General features: G+C 46.5%; 1 protein-coding gene across 1 annotated transcript; it reads right to left on the reverse strand.

The window, feature by feature from the left end:
* Nucleotides 1-282: 282 nt before the first annotated feature.
* On the reverse strand, nt 283-18777 carry LARP6 (La ribonucleoprotein 6, translational regulator). Its single transcript, XM_054595127.1, has 3 exons — nt 18411-18777; nt 5600-5810; nt 283-1822 (listed from the first exon to the last, which is right to left on the reverse strand). Exons 1-3 carry the CDS (start codon nt 18608-18610, stop codon nt 755-757), a joined length of 1479 nt encoding a protein of 492 aa, XP_054451102.1. The 5' UTR covers nt 18611-18777; the 3' UTR covers nt 283-754.
* Between the last annotated feature and the right edge of the window lie 212 nt (nt 18778-18989).

Below are 18989 nucleotides of genomic sequence, written 5' to 3' on the forward strand. Positions count from 1 at the left end.
CTGGAGACCTTGGCCTATCCGGAGCTCTCTTCTGCTCTGGGATTCCCTGTGATGAGAGGTGTGGTGCTCGACATCTGCACAAACTCTGCCAACCTCAGGCTGCCAGGAGCCCCGGGGAGAGCCCCAGGGCTGCCTGGGGCCACATTCAAGAAATGTGTCTCTGTTAAGCTCCCCAGGGCCTCATGACACACCAACCACCGCCCTGTCAGCCAGGCAGACTTTTGTCAGGCACAGCCTATCACTTCAGAGCCAGCAGGTGAATGTTTTATTATTTATTCACTTGACAGGAAACATACATTAGGTCCTAGAACACCATACTACGGGCTTCAACTAGTTGCTACTACACAACAGAATTCCTCCGGGTGCCCAGAAAGCCCCTGCACAGCCAACTGAAGACAGCGCAGTTACCACAGAGAAGAACCCTGCCCCAGAGAAGAGACCCGCTGCCAGGCCTTCCCCGGAGAGCCCTGGTGCCACAGCCAAGAGCGCCGCGGCATTCACACACGCTGGGCAGCATCAAAACAACGGTCACGCTGGGAGCAAGGGGCGTTCTGAACCAGAAGATGGTCTTACAACCAGAGCATACCAGACAATTTATATACATTACGAATATATAAATTAAGAGGTTTACATGTATACAAAAATCTTTGAAAGGGGACTTAATTTCATTCTATGTCATGCCAGGTACTTGTCAGAACCTTGAAAACAGAGGCAGTTCTTAATGGGGCTGGTATTAAAAATAGAAGGTATTTGTTTATACATGGGCCCTGCTCCTCTCGTGTCCACCATGGAATCCTCTGGTGTTGTCGGGGCCTCTGGGCAGCCTGAGCACGCCCACAGGTAACCCATCCGCAGTCTGCATCTTCCGAGCCAGCAGGGGACTCGCCCGGGGGCTCCTCTCCTGTGTCCCCATCTCGGCTTGGCGGCGCCTCCGGACCCAGGGGCTGCCGGAGGGAGTGACACTGCTGTCAGAGGAGTAATCCGTGCACTTGCGAAAGATCTCGGGGCTGGTGCTCAAGTTCAGCCTGCCTTCCTCGGCCAGTGGGGATTTTCTGGAAACGCCTTTGCGTTGAGCCAAGGGGCTGCTCCAGGGACTTGAGCATGGGGAGGCATTCGGGCTCAGAAAGAGATTCTGGTGGCCAGAAGGGCTGAGCTTGCTGGTGGCTGCGTGCCGCCGGCCAGCCATAGGGGACGTGGGGTTGCTCTCGGGGTCGGAGGAGCTGTTAGCGGAAGACTCGTCACCCATGTACTGAAGCTCCTCAATTCTCTTGTTCAGGGACTTGCTCAAGTGGACGGTGGCGGTGTGTTCCTCGTCCTGGTTCTTGTCTTTGGGAGGTTTCTTTTTGGGTGGCTTCATACCGATCAGGACAGCTTTCATGTTCTCTTTGCCCTGAGATTCCATGATCATGAACTCATGGGCTTTGATGGCCGCTTCCACCTCCTCAAACTCGACGATGGCACACTCCTGGGAACCCACCTGGCTGTACCGGCTGCTGATCCTCCGGATATCAGGGGGCAGCTCTCTCCCGGGTTTGAGGATCCGCACTGAGGAGATGACGCCAAAGGTCCCAAAGAGCTTGAGCAGGTGTTCCATCACCTTCTCTTGCACCCTCCCGTTCTTCTGGGGACTGCCCAGGGCCCACAGCTTGGAGGACAGGTACAGATCATAGACCAGGAGCATCTTGCTGGGGAGGTTCTCGTTGGGGAAGAGTGGGACAGGGGTGGTCCTCCTCACTTTCCGGTGGTCCTCATTCAATTCGAGGGTCCCTGAGTACTGCAAGGCATGTGCTGTGGTTCTCCAGTCCCGCGTAAGGTGTTTCACCTGGAGAACACAAAGCAAATCTGAAATAGTACCTCATGTCCCTGTCCACCCGTGTCCTCTGTAATCTCCCTCCTACCTTTCCTTACTCCGGGACACTGGGATCTAGAATCATACCTGGTGTGGGCAGGCGCTCCAAAGTCTAGTGATTGAATGAGTGAACTCATTTTGTACCACGTCAAGGGAGGCAGCACAGGTTAAAGCTGTGTGGTCTGACTGAACTTGTCATGGTGATGTGGACATTCTATTCTGCAGAAGTTTAGAAGTCAAACCTGCAGGCTCTGGACCAATGGAGGCTCTGTGAAATGGAGGTGTTAATATGCCTACACCATAGGGCTGGCCTGAGGATTCAATGAATAAATATATACATACATACATACCTCCATCCAGACACACAAATGTATACATAACTTAAAAAACCATTCCTAGCTCACAGTGAGTACTCAATAAATATTAGATATTGTCATTACTTCAAATATTACATGCTATCATTTTGATAGGACTCAGGGATTTTAACATTCAAATTCCCCTCTGAAGCTGTATTTCTGCATTTATGTATTTGCTACAGAGGACATTCCGAAAGATGTTTCATGTTTCACTGCAATATTTCCTGGAAATAATGTGTACTATTTCAACTTGGAATTAAATCCAACTTGGGCCTCATGGAGAATGATGAAATAGATCCCCTCCTCACTTAGTGGAAATTGTGTGTATCAATGTTGCAGTATGTGAAAGCTATATTTATATCATAAAGCAGTAATTTTCAGGAGGCCCACTTGCAGTGAAGGGAATGCCAGGGAGAATGAGTCATCCCAAGGAGAAGGGGGAGGCGGGTGGGGTGGGTAGCCTGATCCAAGAATGGCGCGATCATCTCAAGTCCTCGGAGGCCAGGCCAGAGAAACCGCTCTGCAGAGGAACCCCGAGGCCGGAACAGGCACTTCCCAGGACTCACGAAGGGAGCACCCCCTCCCGGAGCAGCACAGGGAGAACCTCGGCAGAGCCAACGGTCGTACAGTCCGCTCCTGGAGAGAGGACACTGTCCACTCCAGCCTGTAGCCTCCGGATGAAATGGCCCAGATCTGCGCTTTGAGGGTGGGAACCAGGAGTCCCCTACATGGAGATCCAACGGGCTGATCACCATGACACAGACTAAGGGCAGAGAGACGTGGGTGCAGGAAAGAAATCCCTTTCCTTGCACCTTTCCTGGACTTCTGGTGAACTGACACAATCCGGGATCCATAAAGGATGAGGATGAAGACTGCAGATCAGTGCCAGGTTGTGGGAGAGCCAAGCAGAGGTACTCCTGGGGGTAGAACAGGGGAGCTTTCCCCAAGCCAGGTCAGGCGGGGAGCACTCGGGAGGATCCGCCGCCTGAGCTTGGGCCTGAGCCTGGGCCTGAGCCTGGGCCTGAGCAAAGGGTTGCCTGGGCAGGGTGGGCGGGGGCGCGGCGCTGGGGCTGCCTTACTCAGAGGGCTGAAGAAGCTGACGGGGGCCACACCCAGTCGTGAGAAAGGTGGGCTCTGGCAAGGACCCAGCAGCCCTCCGGAGCCAGGTCCACTGGGCAGCCTCAGTCTGAGCGCGCCAGGCCTGCGTCTGGGAGCTTTAGGGGCCTCCAGGCACCAGCTAAGGAGAGGAACTGGGGAGCTGTGGGCTTTGTGCAGTTACTACAAGAACTTCGTGAGATTTTCAGACACTGTCACTTCCCTGTTTGTTACCTTTGTCATATTGGTTTCCTATTATGATTACCAGGAAACCCTTTGTACGGAAAAGGGTCTTTACTCTCATTTTGGAGGTACTGGGGAGTCTGTGTCCACCCTGAAGCCAGTTTTCAACAGAGAAGACCCCTCCTAAATAGATCTTTAAGTGAGAACTTAAAAATCAGGAGGACTCTTAAGAGTCCCTGGGGAGGACAAAAGAAATGTATAGGATGGTTCCCCTAGCTGCTGCATTTTGGGGTCCCCCACACTTTACACGTAGGGGCTTGCTCACTGTTCTCTGCACATGTGAGACATTACAATTTATAAAAAGAAATATATGCGTTTGGTCTTCATCCCCATTCCTGGCACTGAGCTCCCAAAACCTTTGTAAATTCCTAGGGGATAAGAGCACTAGGAGCTCTTTTGTTCTAAAGAGGTGACTCTGGGTGAGCTCCCAATGGCTCCTGGATGGGGGCTGGTCATCAGAGACACCAAGCCATGATCAGGCGCTTGGCCTCTCACCAGCCTGCACATCCTCCGGAAAGGGGAGAGGGGATGGAAGCGAAGTTAATAATTGGTCATGTCTATGTGAGGAAGCCTCCAAAATATCCCAGTAGTGGGCATTCTGGAAGGCTGCCAGGTGGGGGAACACAGCCACCTACCTGGAGGGCGGCGCACCCCAACTCCACCGGGACAGGAGCTCCTGTGCTTGGGACCCTTCCAGTCCCCACTCTACGTACCTCTTCATCTGGCTGTACATCTGCATCCTTTATTTATGCCTCTGATATGCAGCCAAGTCGGACAGAAGTTGTGGGTAACCTGGGGACCTAGTACTTGCAACTGGCATCTGAAGTGGGGGCAGCCTCATGGGACGTAGCCCTAACCCTTTGAGAGCTGATGCTGTCTCCAGGTAGATAGCGTCAGAATTGGGTTAGACCGTAGGGCACCCAGCGGGCGTCACAGAAATGCTTGGCGAGGGAGTCCTCCCCTCACATCTGGTGGCAGCAGTGTGGCTGTGGCAACAGTGTGATATAAAGGGGACACACGGGGGGAAGAGGAGGTTTTTCCCTTGTAACATGAAATGTTCCTTCCCCCTCTCGTCCCTTGAAAACTCCTACTCGTCCTCCACGATTCAACTTGAATGTCCCCACTTCAGGGAAGACCTCAGTTTTCCAGGCAGGGTTAGTTGCTCTAATCAAGTCACCTCCAACAGGGCTTTGCTCTTTCCTTTGTGGTACTGTCGACGGTCATCCTGTAATCCTTCCCTGATCTCTCGCCTTCATGGACTTTGGAAAGGCAGGGGGAATGCCAAGTTCCTTTGCATATCCTGTGCTAACACAGCACTCAGAACATAGGATGAATATGTTTGATGAATGAGTAAGGGAAAGAGAGCATCAGAAGAGGGCGGAGTACCCCTGGAGTGAGGCCAAGAGGGGCTCTGGAGAAAAGCTCTCCCCTCTGCTCCCTGACAACATGGCCAGGACCCATGCGTCACACACCTCATTACACAACAGGTGTGAGGTGCTTTTCCATTCTGTAAATATGCTACCCCCAAGAGACACAGAGTTCCTAGGCCAACTGGTCTGTAGGCTCTTCGAGAAGCAGGCAAACAGTCCAGTTGCCAGGCGTGCACAGAGTGGGGCCACGCGGTCTGCTGCCAGATGTCAGCAATAGGTAGATTCCCACCCCGCCGGCTGCAGACAAGGATGCTGGCATTACACAGTGAAGGCTGCTGACGTCCTGGAGCACGCTCATCCCCCAGAGTTCTGAGAACTCCTTCCTCCTTTTATTTACTCAACTTGACAAATAAAATGCTTGAATTTCATATAATCCTAGGCCTAGTAGGTGTCTTACAAGGCTATTGCTGAGCTCTGTCCTAACACCCAGGACCTTTTACAAGTGTGGGAAAGTATTCCTAGTAACAATCTTAAATCTCTTCTCTTGATTGTTTTTCTCCTTTCCATGCCTCAGAGGAAGTAAAACATCACTAGTCATTAGGTTTCAAAAGGGCAAAAAAATATTTAGACCCATAACCCAAAACCCCCTTGAAATCCTGGAGGCAGCTCTGACAAGGTGGCCTCACCTTTTTGAAGGATGTGAGTAGTTTGACGCTCACATATCCCAGCTTGTTCCTCCTCACGTGCTTCAGCAGGAAGGCGTCCTTCTCCAAATTTTCATCAGAAAAGTAGAATTCGATCTGATCCACCAGCTTCTTGATTAACTCCTCGTCCGGGGGCTTCCACTCCTGCTCCAGGTCCTCACGCTCATTCTCACCCCCACTTGTTGTGGTGCCACTGAGACCAGAAGGACACACTGGGTGTTAAGTGTTGAACTGTTTTCCCCAACCCAGGACTCTCATGTTCAAGTCCCACCTCAGAATGTGAGCTTATTTCAAAACAGTCTTACAGGGGTCATTAGTTGAAGATGGGGCCACGCTCAAGTAGGAAGGTCCCTGGTCTAATACAACTGATGTTGTGGAAAGGGGACCTGGATGAACACTCACAGGGAGAATGCCATGGGCAGGTGGAGGCAGAGACAAGGATGCAGAAACAAGGAACATCAGAGACCGCCAGCAAACCGCCAGAAGTGAGGAGCGAGGCCTGAGAAGATCCTCACACGGCACCTGGAGAGGGCGCGAGCCCCTTGGCACCTGGACCATGGGCTTCTGACCTCCAGAATGTGAGGCCATCAACTTCTGCTGTTCTAGGCCCTCTGGTCTGTGGTACTTGGTTACAGCAGCCCTTGCAAACTGCACTGGGCCACACCTGAACTGGACTCCCCCGAGGTGCTATCACATGGCCACAAGGGGATAGGTTTTGCTTCCAAAGAGCTAAGAAATCACATTTTGGTTTTTAAAAAGGAGGGAGGATCATTATAAAACAACACCCTCTGCTAACATTTATGTGTTGCTCTGCCATCCCATGGTTTTCACAAGCACTTATTCTTCCCTCCCCACCTCCACCCCACAAAGCCCAATTTCTGTAAGACGGTTGAGTGGAGTAACTAAGAGTCCCAGCTCTAGAGTTAGGCTGCCTGAGTTTGAGTCCTGACACCACCATTCCCTGAGTCAGCGCAGGCAAGAACTCCACTGCCAGCCCTCAGTCCATTATCTGTACATTGGGAGTCGTGATAGTCACTCTCCTGATACGACTACTGTGAAGAACACGTATTGTGATACGACTAAGTGAACTAAGACATGCAAGTATGCAGAACGGTTCTTGGCATACCCTTAGAGCTCAGCGATAGACTCATTTGCTCATTCAAAAGCGGCAGATTTAGGATTCAAACTCAAACTTTGTGTCTCCAAAACCAGCATACACACCACCTTCCAGGTTTTGTTGGTGGGAGCCTGTCACAGAAGCCGGAATCTGGAAAAATCCCATTCACCGGGGCCTCTCACATGAAACCCTCACCCACCAGCAGCTCCACCTGGATGGACTTCCCCTCCCCAGGAATATTAGGACACGAGAACCAGCCAAAGAACTCCTGGGGAAGCGTCTTTAAGAGCAAGGCTGACCCTTTACAAAGAGATTATAAAAACTTCAAAGCCATAAATACTTAGGGAATCTGTGATTATCTGTATCATAGTGGACACCATTATTAGAAGTTACCAAAGGCGATTCTCTTTTGTATATTTATTATGAAATTAAATTAAGTATTATATATTATACAATGAAAAGGATTAGTTAAAAATTACTTCCAGAAAAAAATAACTGCTTTCCTATATGGTAGCTTGATGTCTAATAACATGACCACCAGACCCAGAGCTTCCACTGACATGTTCTGAGCAGAGAGAGCATCTCCTGGTAGATACACACACCTCGTCGACCCTCAGCTTCAGTGTGCTCTGCCCTGCGGGGAGAACTTGCCTGGCTCCCAAAAGGGCTCTTAAAAGTTTGCAGTAGCATCATTCACCATAGCCAAAAGGTGAAGCCACTCGAAAGAGTCCACTGATGGATAAGTGGATAAATAAGATGTGGTGTGTATACACAGTGAAGTATATTTCAGCCTCAAAAGAAAATTCTGACACCTGCTACAACGTGGAGGAAGCCTGAGGACATTACGCTAAGTGAAATAAGCCCGTCACAAAAGGACAAACACTGTATGATATCACTTATATGTGGTCCCTGGAATAATCAAATTCATTGAGACAGAAAGTAGACTGGTGGCTAATGGGGCGGGGAAGGGATCAAAGGGAGTTACAGTTTGCTGGAAACAGTTTCAGGCGGAATAGAAAAAAGTTCTGGAGATGGAAGGTGATGCTGGTTGCACAACAACATGAATGCATTTAATGCCACTTTTAAAAAGGGTTAAAATGATAAATTTTGTGTATTTTACCACAATTAATTTTTTTTAAAGAGGCCTTCAATACATAGAAGCATGCATGTTTACATGCATATTATATTTCCTTTACAAAGAAGCAAACATTTAACATTTCCCTTAGATCAGGATTAAGCTCTTAAATAATCAACCAGTGAGAAAAGGGGGACGGGATCGAAAGTAAATGGCCAGTAGCCCGTTACTGTGATAGTTTAAAGCTGTCCTTTGACTGTAACGAAGTTTTCACTGGCTCTCAACCCCCTAATAAAAGCAACCATGGAAGAATCAAAATGAGAATAAAAACTGAATATTCTCTCAGGAGAAGAAAAACTAAATCCATTTCACAATTTTTCAAATTCAGAAATTAGAATTAGTGTAAAATACAGGCATTGGTTGATTTTAAAAATGAAAAGTTTTAGTTATTTGCTTATAGACAGCCTGGAAGTGGTTTTCTCAAATACCTTCCCAATGTTCCAAGACAAAGGTATAGGAGAAAAAAAAACTGTCTGGGAGACTAAACTTAAAAATACCTTTTTTAAAAAATGGAATGATAAACAAGGAAATATATTAAGACAACCCATATGTATTAGAGGTCAAATGCAACTTAAACATTAGATAAGCTGACTATTCTAGAAGGTCTGTAAAAGGTAGTTGTGACAGACATTAGTCTGACTCACCCAACATCTAATAGCAAAATCTTCCCCACTTGCTGTCCTTCCCCCTATGCAGGGGCGTCCAACCTTTTGGCGTCTCAGGGCCACGCTGGAAGAAGCGTTGTCTTGGGCCACACGTTAAATAACACAAACACTAGCAAAAAAAAAAAAGAAATCTCATAATGTTTTATGAGATTTTGTACAGTAAATGTATGATTTTGTGTTGGGCCGCATTCTTAGCCATCCTGGGCTGCATGTGGCCTGCGGGCCACGGGTTGGACACCCAGAGGTTATACAAAAACCAAACATATACTTTCCTAGCTTCTCCTACAGGTAGTAGCCATTTGTCATGTTATGGCTGATGACACACAAATGACAGTTTTTTTAGCCCTGCCCCTTCCCCTTTTATCTGTTTTATGTGTGGAGGTGACGATTGGAGCTTTAGCACCTATTTTACTGCCATAAAGAAAAGACCAAAAGAGCCAGCTTCGCCTGATTTACTGACATTACTGAGTTGCTGAACCAATTCCTATAACTACCTACCTGAAGACTTCTAATTACATGAGAAAGATAACATCCCATTTGTTTAATTCACTCGCTAGTTGGGTTTTCTACTACTTATAGCCACATTTTAGGATAGTTACACTGCAATGAGAAAAAGAGGTCTTCCAGACATGCCGAAGGAAAATGGCGGTGGGGCAACCAGTGGAATGAAAAAGGAGATGCAAGATGGACAGAGCAAATTCTCATTTTATTTGAGAAAACGTATATACCAAAATAGCAGTTAAAACAGACAGGCTGAATATACCACATAAAATAACTACACATGCATAGGAAATTCTAAGCCCAGCTGACAAGGGATGAGGTGAGGTGTATGATCATGGCCAATGAAGAATTTTGGGTGGGCTCAGGGGTATTAGCAAATGGTCTGACTTACTGTAGGCTCGTATATCAGAGGTGACCAGACCACTGAGGGAACCTACAGATCAGCAAGTCCTACTCCCAAACTAGAGCGGTTGATGCTCTTATAAAAACCGTACTCGTAAACAAATAAAACATAATGGAAGGAAGGTGATTTAGTTTTTCGATTTCTCCAGTGGTCATTCTAGAGCCCCCTGTCCTTCCCCAGGTCTCCGTGGGAAGACCTTACTCCCTGTGGATGATCTTCTGGGGGCTCGATTGAGAAAGCAAAGTTCATCCAGTCAGGCTTGCCCAGACCTCCCTTGCGCCCTGCCTTCCCACCCCCCAAGCTTGTTCTGTGTCTGGACATCCACCCAAAACCCTGTCTGCCATGTCCAGGTGGTCTTTTTCCATCCTTGTCCTCTTGCCCCGCTGCAGGATGGTGGAATATTGATCACCTTTTTGATACTTGGGCTTAAATGACTTGTTCTTTTCTGATTCTTCTCATCCATTTAATTGCCCTTTCAGTCTCCTCTCTCCTTTCCCATTCCTGAATGTAGTTATTCCCCAAGGATCTCTCCTTGATGCTTTGTCCCCCGGCAGCCACTACACTTCTGCCCCTGGTTGCTCATCTAATTCAAATCTGCCTTTCCTCCTCACACTCCTGAGCTCTAGTCCTCGACTCCTACCTGCCTGCCTTGCAGTTCCACTTAGATAGCCTGATACAGCTTCCAGTTCAGTAAGTCCAGAATCAAACTATCACCTTCTGCAGAACTCAAGCTCGGGTAGGATTGAATCCTGGACCTATCATGAGACAGTCTGTCTGGGAAGCTCACCTTCCTTTCACAGTCTCAGGGAACACAATCCACAATGTGTCGGGGGGTAACTGAATCAGTTGCTTACACCCAGGGAGAGGATAGGCAGGCAGCCAAAGATTCTGAACAGGTGGGCAGGACTGGGGAGGTGTATAAAACACCTGTGGTAGTACAGAGGCGAGCTTCTTGCAAACAGGAGACCCGTCCCTTTGCACAGGTGCTCTCAGAAGCAACTGTTTCTCCAAAGGGGCATCTTGGAAGAATAGGATAGCCTGTTTTATATCTGGAAGCACACTGCACTGTTTCCTGGTTCACGTAACAACTTTTAAACAAAAAGACCCTGGCCCTGGCTGGTGTGGCTCAGTTGGCTGGAGCATCATCCTATACACAGAAGGTCGCAGGTTTGATTCCCAGTGGGGACATGTACCTAGATTGTGGGTTCTGTCTCTGGTCCGGTGCATACTGGAGGCAACTGATTGATGTTACTTTTGCATCAATGTTTCTCTCCCTCTCCCCCTTCCTCTTTCTCTAGAATCAATAAATATGTCCTCAGGTGAGGATTAAAAAATTTAAAAATTTTTTTAAGAAGATCCTATATCCTTTACGAACATTAAAAACATGTATGTTCTTCAAATATGAATACTGGCAACTTTTTGTCAATTATAAGAGCCTTGTAAAAACCATATATCGTCCCTCCCAAAATGTCCTTCCAACTGCTTTGCTTATTCACTCTTACCTGCACTTAGGCTCAAAACCCAAGATCCACCTTTTGCCCCCACATTGAGTCAGTTGCCAAGCGCCGATTTCATTCCACGGCGTCTCCCATCTGCTCTTTGCCATTCCAACTGCCCTTGAAGGATACTAGTGGCTTATCAAAAATATATCTTAAAAACTAGCAAAATACACATGCACAGTAAAAACAAAAATAAAATAGTGGAGAATTTATACAGAAAGCAACAATTTCCTCCTGACTTCTCCCTAGAGGCAATCTCTCTCAATAAAATCATTTAGTTCTTATGACAGTTCCCTTATAACTCAATAAAATTGCTCATAGCTCTATTTCTCACTTGTCAATTACAGACATTCTCTATTCATGTCCTATTATATAAGATGAGGATTTGGGGTTGCTCATCTCCCAAAGCCTCTTCTTCCAATTTTTAGAATTTTATACGAGTTTTCTTTTTTCTAGTTGTGCTTTTAAGTGATGCACTTTAAATTCTGTTTCTTACTCCATTGACCTTAAATAATATTTCTCAATTCCTTACTACATGATGTGCATATTATTACCCTACCTTTTCCTTTACTTCTCCTTCCATTTCCAACCATCCAAATTCTATCAGGTGTACCTTTATTTCATTTTGTCATGGTTCATACTATTTACATTCTCTTCTGTAACTAATTTTCTGTTTTGTCTATAGATAGTAAAAGTTAAAAGTCAATCGGTTGTATGTTTTTTATGCCTATGTAAACATTGCTCACTGCAGGGCATGGCATTTGCTAAGGTTACTTTTGTTTTTTAAAGTCCTGTGAGTTGGCTGATCACCTGGATTGATCCTCTACATCTCTTTTCTCTCATACTGCCTATCTTTATCTTTGTCTTTCATTTACATGGTAAGAGATTTCTTTGACATTATCATTCAACCTTTCTTAGTGTTTTAATTTCAGTAATTATTTATTTATTCTCCAAGAATTCTTCTATAACTTCAGATTGTTCCTTTTTAAGAGCATCTCATTCTTGTTTTGTGGCTGCAATTATTTTCAATTCTCTCTCAGAGTACTACCTGGAGTATGTATTCTTAGCCTTTCTGTTTCCAAAAATGTCACCTCTGTATCCTCTGGGGTGAGTTTTTCTATTTAACTTTCATGTCATTGATCTTCATGTGACTGGTAAACTACTCATCTTTTTCTTTATAAACATTTTAAAAATAAACTTACTTTGGAATAGTTTTAGACTTACAGAAAAAATGTGAAAATAGTACAGAGTTCCCATATACCCCACACCAGGCTTCTTCTAGTATTAATAGCTTACATTAGTATGATACACTGAATGAATATTGATGCATTATTATTAGCTAACATCCATATTTTACTCAAATTTCCTTTGTTTTTACCTAATGTTCTTTTGCTGTCGCAGGATCCCATCCAGGACACTGTGTCCTATTAGTCGTCAGGTGTCCCCAGGCTCCTCTGGGCTGTGGCAATTTCTCAGACTTTCCTGGTTTGTGATGACCTTGACCGTGTTGAAGACGACCGTTTAGGTGAGTTGCAGACTGTCCCTCTTTGTGACTTGTCTGATATTTTTCTCATGATTAGACTGAAAATATGTGTTTGGGGGAGGAGCAGAGAAGTAAACTTTCATTCTCATCACCTCATATCAAGGGTACATATTGTCAATGTGACTGATCACTGTGCATGTTGACCCTGATCACCTGGCCGAGGTAGTTTGTCTCCACTGTATAACGACTGTAAAGATCACCAGTTAGTATATTTGATTTTCTTTAGAAAATAATCTTATTTCTTCTTTTCCCTCTTGGAAATAAATGGTATGCTGTCCGCTACTTTTGATTGTCAGGCAGAGAGACTGGGCAACTGTTCTATAGGAAGAATTTAAATTACCTCTCAGATATTAGCACCCCTTTTCAGTCTTGCATCCTTCACGTCTTCCCCAACAGGGTCGTTCCAGAGTTTTGCCTTCCCACCTCCTGCCACCTCCCTGGCCCCCTTCCCCACTCCAGCTGTATTTTGGGTTAAGCCTCTTCCACTCTGTGCCTTAATACGTTTCAAAGAATAGCTACGTCACTGCTCTAACGATGATGTAAACGACAACAATAATGGTTTCCACTTTACATTAAATAAAACCCAAAGTCCTCAGCTCTTTATTGAGATTCATTTAGAATCTGGCTGTAACCAGCTTCCAAACTTGTTTTTATATACTTCTTTACAGATCCTTTGCTTCAAGCAAATAAAAGACTTTGACTTCCTTGTAAGGGTCACCGGTTTCCAGACTCTACACCTTTGAGCATGCTATTCCCATCTCCTAGCTACATATCAAGGTCCACCTCAAATGCAATTCTCCCAGGAAGGAAATCATTTCAACTTTCAACTAACACTTGTCTATCCCTGCATCGGAAACTACTTGTGTGCACATCTCTTTATGCCCGGAACCCTAAGTGCCTGGAGAGTAGAATTCATATTGGTTTCTTTCACTCTAGCATCAACCCAGAGCCTTGCACACAGTAGGACTTTAAAAGGTACAACCAACGTGAAGTGATCACTACTGTGAGGACAAATCATGTCTATCAGGATTCTTTGGGACAGAAAGTATGGTTACTGATGAATATCTTGTTAGTGGCCTTTCAAGAGGGCTTTGAAAAAGTTTTATATTTATATTATTGTTTCATTTTAAATAAAGCGTTGTACTTTGTGAGTGGTGATAAATTATTTTGTTACAACTGTAAATCTCTTGTAAATGGAAACACAGGGTGGAAATAAGGGGGCACATTTCCCATTTGGGCTCCACAAGCCAGTGTTGAAATTTTTATGGTATTTGTAAATAATTTGGAGAAACAAATGCAGCATAAAATCTCCAAGGCTTTTCTCATAAAATCTCAAGCTAATTTGGATATGTTAATTGAGTGATTAATCAAATGATACCTTACAGAAGGAAACCATCCAAACTAAAATGGTGGAGTAATGAGCTCCTCACTGTGGCTTTCCACAGAGGAAAGAGTTCTTGGACTCATCTATACTTGCAGATGGTCTAATACGGGACTTTGGCCACCAACACCAGGAAAATGGTGGACAGCAACAAGAAAAATATTGAGAAAACATCATTTATGAAAAACACTAGGGTTCAGTCCCATCTGTGTGGTTTCTTCAGCTTTGCCTCCAGAAAAAGATAATAAATCTGAAAAGATTCAAAAAGGCAACCAAACTGATGATGTAATATAAAAATGCAAGGGAACCCCTAGCCAGGTGGCCCAGTTGGTTGGAGCGTCATCCCGTATACCAGAAGGTTGCAGGTTCGATTCCCAGTCAGAGTGCATATGGGAGGCAACTGATCCATGTTTCTCTCTCACATAGATTTTCTCTCCTCCTTCCTCTCTCTCTAAAATCAAAAAACATATCCTCGGGTGAGGATTAAAAAAAACACACATGAGGGCAGAATCAAAAGATAAAGGTTCTTCATAGAAACAGATTGAAAATATGCAAGTACGTTTCCAACTTCAGAATAGGCACCTTGGGAACAACTTTATTTTAGATGCCACTAGCAGCAGCTACATCCTGTGTTAGTGTGGCCACAAGTTCTTATATATATATTAGAGACCATGACCTATCTTCTGACATGATGTTCTGCTATGTTTCTCAGTGCCTGGGGAAAGTATACAAGTAGTGGGTGTCTCTGCAGACTAAATGATAGCTTGTGATGTGGAACAGAGATAAGGTGTACAAAGCACTTAGTTCCATGTCTGGCACAAACTGGCATTGCTAAATAGAGGCTTTCTTCATCATCATCCAGAACAGGTAAATGACAGCTTGAGCAATGTCCCAAAACATCACGGAGAGAAAGAAACCTAGCTGCTGCTTTTGCCAAATAAAAAGCAGATGTGCTCAGTGGTTTATTATTTATACTAATACTTAGTACTATAATTTTAAATCATTTTATACATTGCAAGACAAAGCAAACAAGTAAATAGGTTAATGTTATTAGAAGTCAAGAATTTCCAGTATGAAAAATAAAACAAAGCAAAACCTGTAATATTAAATTTGAATTAGAATTAGCAATATTAAATTTTTAAAAAATACCTTTCCTAGCTCTGTCCCTTGAAATAAGGTGACGCAATGAAAAGTCCATGGCATTGCCTATGAAGTGTTCTTGCCAAAATGTTTAATCTGAATCTAATCAAGCTTCTAGCCCTAACTTTCAGTTTACAGGAAACACATGGCACAAGGAGAAAGTTAAACGAGATGATGAGAACATAACCAGACCAATTCAAACTGTGAAACATTCAGTAAGACATCTGGCCTCTTAGTTCCAAAACAGAAAAGCGTTAAAAAAGAAAAAAGTGGTAATGTTCTAAATCGAAATATTCTCAAGAGACATTACAGGCAAATGCCTCAAATTGGACTGGATTCCGGTTAAAGGGAAAAATAAACAGTTATAAAAGACAATATGGAACAATTGGGGGAATCATAAAGATGGAACTTAGGGGTTATGTTAGGGAATTGTTCATTTTCTTAGTTGCAATAAAAGTACAATGGTTTTATAAGAGAATGACATTATTAAGAGCTATAAAATAAAATATGTAGGGTATAGGTCTTATGTAACAGATATTTTCAAATGCTTCAGGGAAAACCATATACACTGTGTGTACATCAAATAAATATGGCAAAAACATTTACAACTGTACTATCACATTTATGTTTGAAATTTTTATGTTAAAATAAAATAGTGATCAAGCTGTGAGGAGACTAATGAGTATTTGGAGGTTACAAAGATTTTGTCCTTATTCCCACTTTTCCCTTGTCTCCCAGGTATAAGCCAGGTACTGGGCTATAGGTACTGAGATACGGAGAGAACTCAGGCCTTCAAGGATCTCACTGTCTAGTGGAGGACAAATACAAACGTTTCAACTCCATGGAGTGAGTGCGATGACAGAAGCATGCATTCATTCAGCAAACATTTAGAGAGTACTCACTGGGTGCCAGGTGCTGAGGATACAATGAAAAAGGGCAAGCAAGCATGTCCCCTGAATTCACAGAGCTCCTATTCTGGTCAGGGAGACAGAACCTAGAATTATAATTGTGGGTAAGTGCTAGATATAAAAAGGACAGAGGGGTCCAGCAACACAGGGATGGGGGTGGTCAGGAAAGGGAAGTTTTCAGGCTCACTAGAAATCAGCCAGTCAGAGGGACCAAGAGGTGTGACTACAAAGGCAAGTAGAAAAAACTACCCCCTGTGTTCAGGGACCTGAAGGGATCAGTCCTGTGGGAGGTATGAACTGATGGACAGGCAGGAAAGAAAGCAACGGGCTGAGGGAAGATGTGGGTGGGTGCCACATCTCCCGGAGCATATTTAGGAACCTGGTCTGTCTCCTGCAGCCTCTGGGAGCCCAGAGTGTTCTCTCAATGCGGCGGCTGCTCCCATGACAGGCTGGGCCCAAACCAGGGACAGTGCGGATCTTCTTCTTGGCTACATCTCCTTGTGCTCTGGGTGTCTGCCTGCTGGGCTCTGTTGGCTCCCTTACCCTGAGGAGCCCCAATGGGTAGCAGGAAACACTTCTGATTGAATGCTCCACGAGTCTCAAGACACAGGAGCTGGGAGAAAAGGGTGGCTCTGAAGACACAGTGCTGAGGATGAGGGCAAGAACAAGATGTGAGGATCGCGCTCTCCCAGATCTCATAACGGATTTTTCCAGGCCCAAGAAATAAATAGGGCTTTAATCTCTGCTCATGGTAGTATCTCAGAACTTAGCCCCGGGCCCTGGCCTGTGTGGCTCAGTAGGCTGGAGCATCCTCCCGTAACTGAAAGGCCACCAGTTTGACTCACGCTCAGAGCACCTGCCTAGGTTGCAGGCTCAATCCCCGGTCGGGGCCTGCAGGAGGCAGCTGACTGGTGTTTCTCACATGGATGTTTCTATCTCTCTCTTCATACCCCTCTCTCTCAAATGAGAATACAATGAAACTTTAAAAAACAAGTATTAAAAGAAAAACTTAGCCCCAGGATAGGGACAGCTTTTTGCCAGTCACAGGCAAAAAAAAAAAAAAAAAAAAAACAGTCAGGAGGATAAACCACTCAGGGCTATTATACACGGCCTCTGAAATTATTTGACTAGATGGCTGCCTTCTTCTCAAGACTGTGAAATGCCAGTCACGATGGAGTCATTATTTTTATATTCTCAGTACTCAGCACGGCTGAATGAATGAATCAGACTTTACAGTATGTAAAGTGCTGATATATCTACTGTGTTATCTGCTGTGACCCAGCTCTCCTGATCTGGATTGTTGGGCTGGACTTTCCTCCTCAAATACATCTGTGTCCACTGAACTGTTCTGAGTCTCTGGGACCCTAAATCCAGACTTTCTCCACTAGGAAAGGGTCAGCCAGTGATAGGGAATGGATTTGCCCCCAGTTTCCTTATGCCCTTGAGTTGACTATCCTCCCAATCAATGGGATATATGCCTGCCACAGAATAATCCGCAGAGCCCTGGCAGCTAACACCATGTGCAGAGTCCCAGAAGAGGGTTCTTAATAAGTGCCTGTTGGCGTTTCCCAGATTTTGCAAGGTCCACCATTGCCCTATTCTCATTTCTATGGGTACTCCATACTGTATCTCCTTTCAAAACAGGAACAAACAAACAAAAACAAACAAAAAACAAAACCACACAGTTCTGAAAGGCCTAGACATTAGTTGGAAACAAGACAAAGATCATCAGCTGATGACAAAGTTCAGGGCCCAGTGACAAGGTTAGACAGGTGATATCTTGCCCTACTGGCTCCAGGTTACCCATCACCCAGGAACCCAACGCCAAGGCAGCAAGATGATGATGCAACCATAGATGTCAGGTGCGGAAGGCTGCATGAAAACGGGAATCCCCCAGCAACGGAAGATGGAGGCAGCAAGCCCTAAACTGATTCCAAATCAGGGCAAGAGAGCTCTCTCTACACCATTAAATCATTCCTCTTGGGATCCCACAGCAGCAAGTGTCAGCTGTGCCTGGCCGGCCCCCAGACCCAGAGACTGGAGGAAGCCATCTGGACGGATAAGCAGAGAGGGCAGTGAGGACTTACTGGAACCACTGGGAAACGTTCGGAGGAGGCGGGTGCGCCTCTAGGGCGAAGACCCAGCTGGGCTGAGCTTCCTAGAGGGTCTTTGGGCGAGCTCTGGAAAGGAGAGGCTCCTGGGGCGGGCAGGGCGAGAATGGCCCAGGAGGGACTTCATCCTGGATCCCGCAGCATGCCCACGGACAGACCCCTCAGATCCCCGCCGCCAGCCCCGGGAGGGAGCCTTGGTGGGGTTACAGAGCTGCGAACCAAGGAATCAACAACGGCCACAAGCCTGTTCTTACATCGTGCGATGGCCCAGAGCCGCGTCCCCTGGGACAGGGCTGATTCAAACCCCTCCGCCCGCGGAGTCGTAGACTGCCGTGCGCCGGGACCCCAGTCGGCAGCTCCCTTTCGGACTGGGCGCGCCGCCGCGCCTACCTGTGCCCGCGACTCGGCTCCTCCTCGCTGGCACTGCCCCAACCGGGGCTGAGATATCGAGCCGGATCCCTCGTGCCCCGCGCCTCCGCGGTCTCCTCCTCGTCCTCCAGCTCCTCCGCATCCTCGGCCTCCTGGATGGCTACGCGGATCTGCACCGCGGTCTCGGGCCCGGGCAGAGCCTGCTCGCTGCTCTGGGCCATGGCTCTCGGGCCGACCGGGACTGCGGCGTCGCCGGATCCGCGCGCCGCAAGGCCGAGGCAGCCGGGTGGCAGCGTCTGCGACCCAGGGGGCAGGGGCGGCCTGGGAGGGACGGGGGTCGCGGCGCCCCGCCCCGCGCCGCAGCCGCCACCGCCCCGGACGCAGACGGAAAGCCAGCGCAGGCGGGGCCGCGAAGAGGGAGGGCGACTTCCTCTGCTCTCCTCCTTCGGAGGCCTGTCCGGTAAAGCTTCCCTGGACCCCCGAGTCTTAAGTGCGCGCCCTCTGCTTGCGAGCTCCAAACCCGAAAGTAGGAGCCTGGGTTCCGGTCTCTAGCCCGTTGTCCCGGGGAGGGGCGCAGCGCATCCGACTTCTCAGTTTGTA

The sequence above is a fragment of the Pteronotus mesoamericanus genome, unplaced genomic scaffold, assembly GCF_021234165.1.
Source record: "Pteronotus mesoamericanus isolate MK-2021 breed Mesoamerican mustached bat unplaced genomic scaffold, CSHL_Meso_final contig_100, whole genome shotgun sequence".
NCBI classification, from domain to species: Eukaryota; Metazoa; Chordata; class Mammalia; order Chiroptera; family Mormoopidae; genus Pteronotus; species Pteronotus mesoamericanus.

What these genes read in the sequence shown, in the direction of transcription:
- LARP6 (XM_054595127.1), bottom strand. Translation starts at nt 18,610, where the DNA reads ATGGCCCAGAGCAGCGAGCAGGCTCTGCCCGGGCCCGAGACCGCGGTG. An exon ending in GAGCCGAGTCGCGGGCACAG is followed by an intron (nt 5,811 to 18,410) that starts GTAGGCGCGGCG and finishes TTCTGGTCTCAG; the next exon opens with TGGCACCACAACAAGTGGGG. An exon ending in TACTCACATCCTTCAAAAAG is followed by an intron (nt 1,823 to 5,599) that starts GTGAGGCCACCT and finishes TGTGTTCTCCAG; the next exon opens with GTGAAACACCTTACGCGGGA.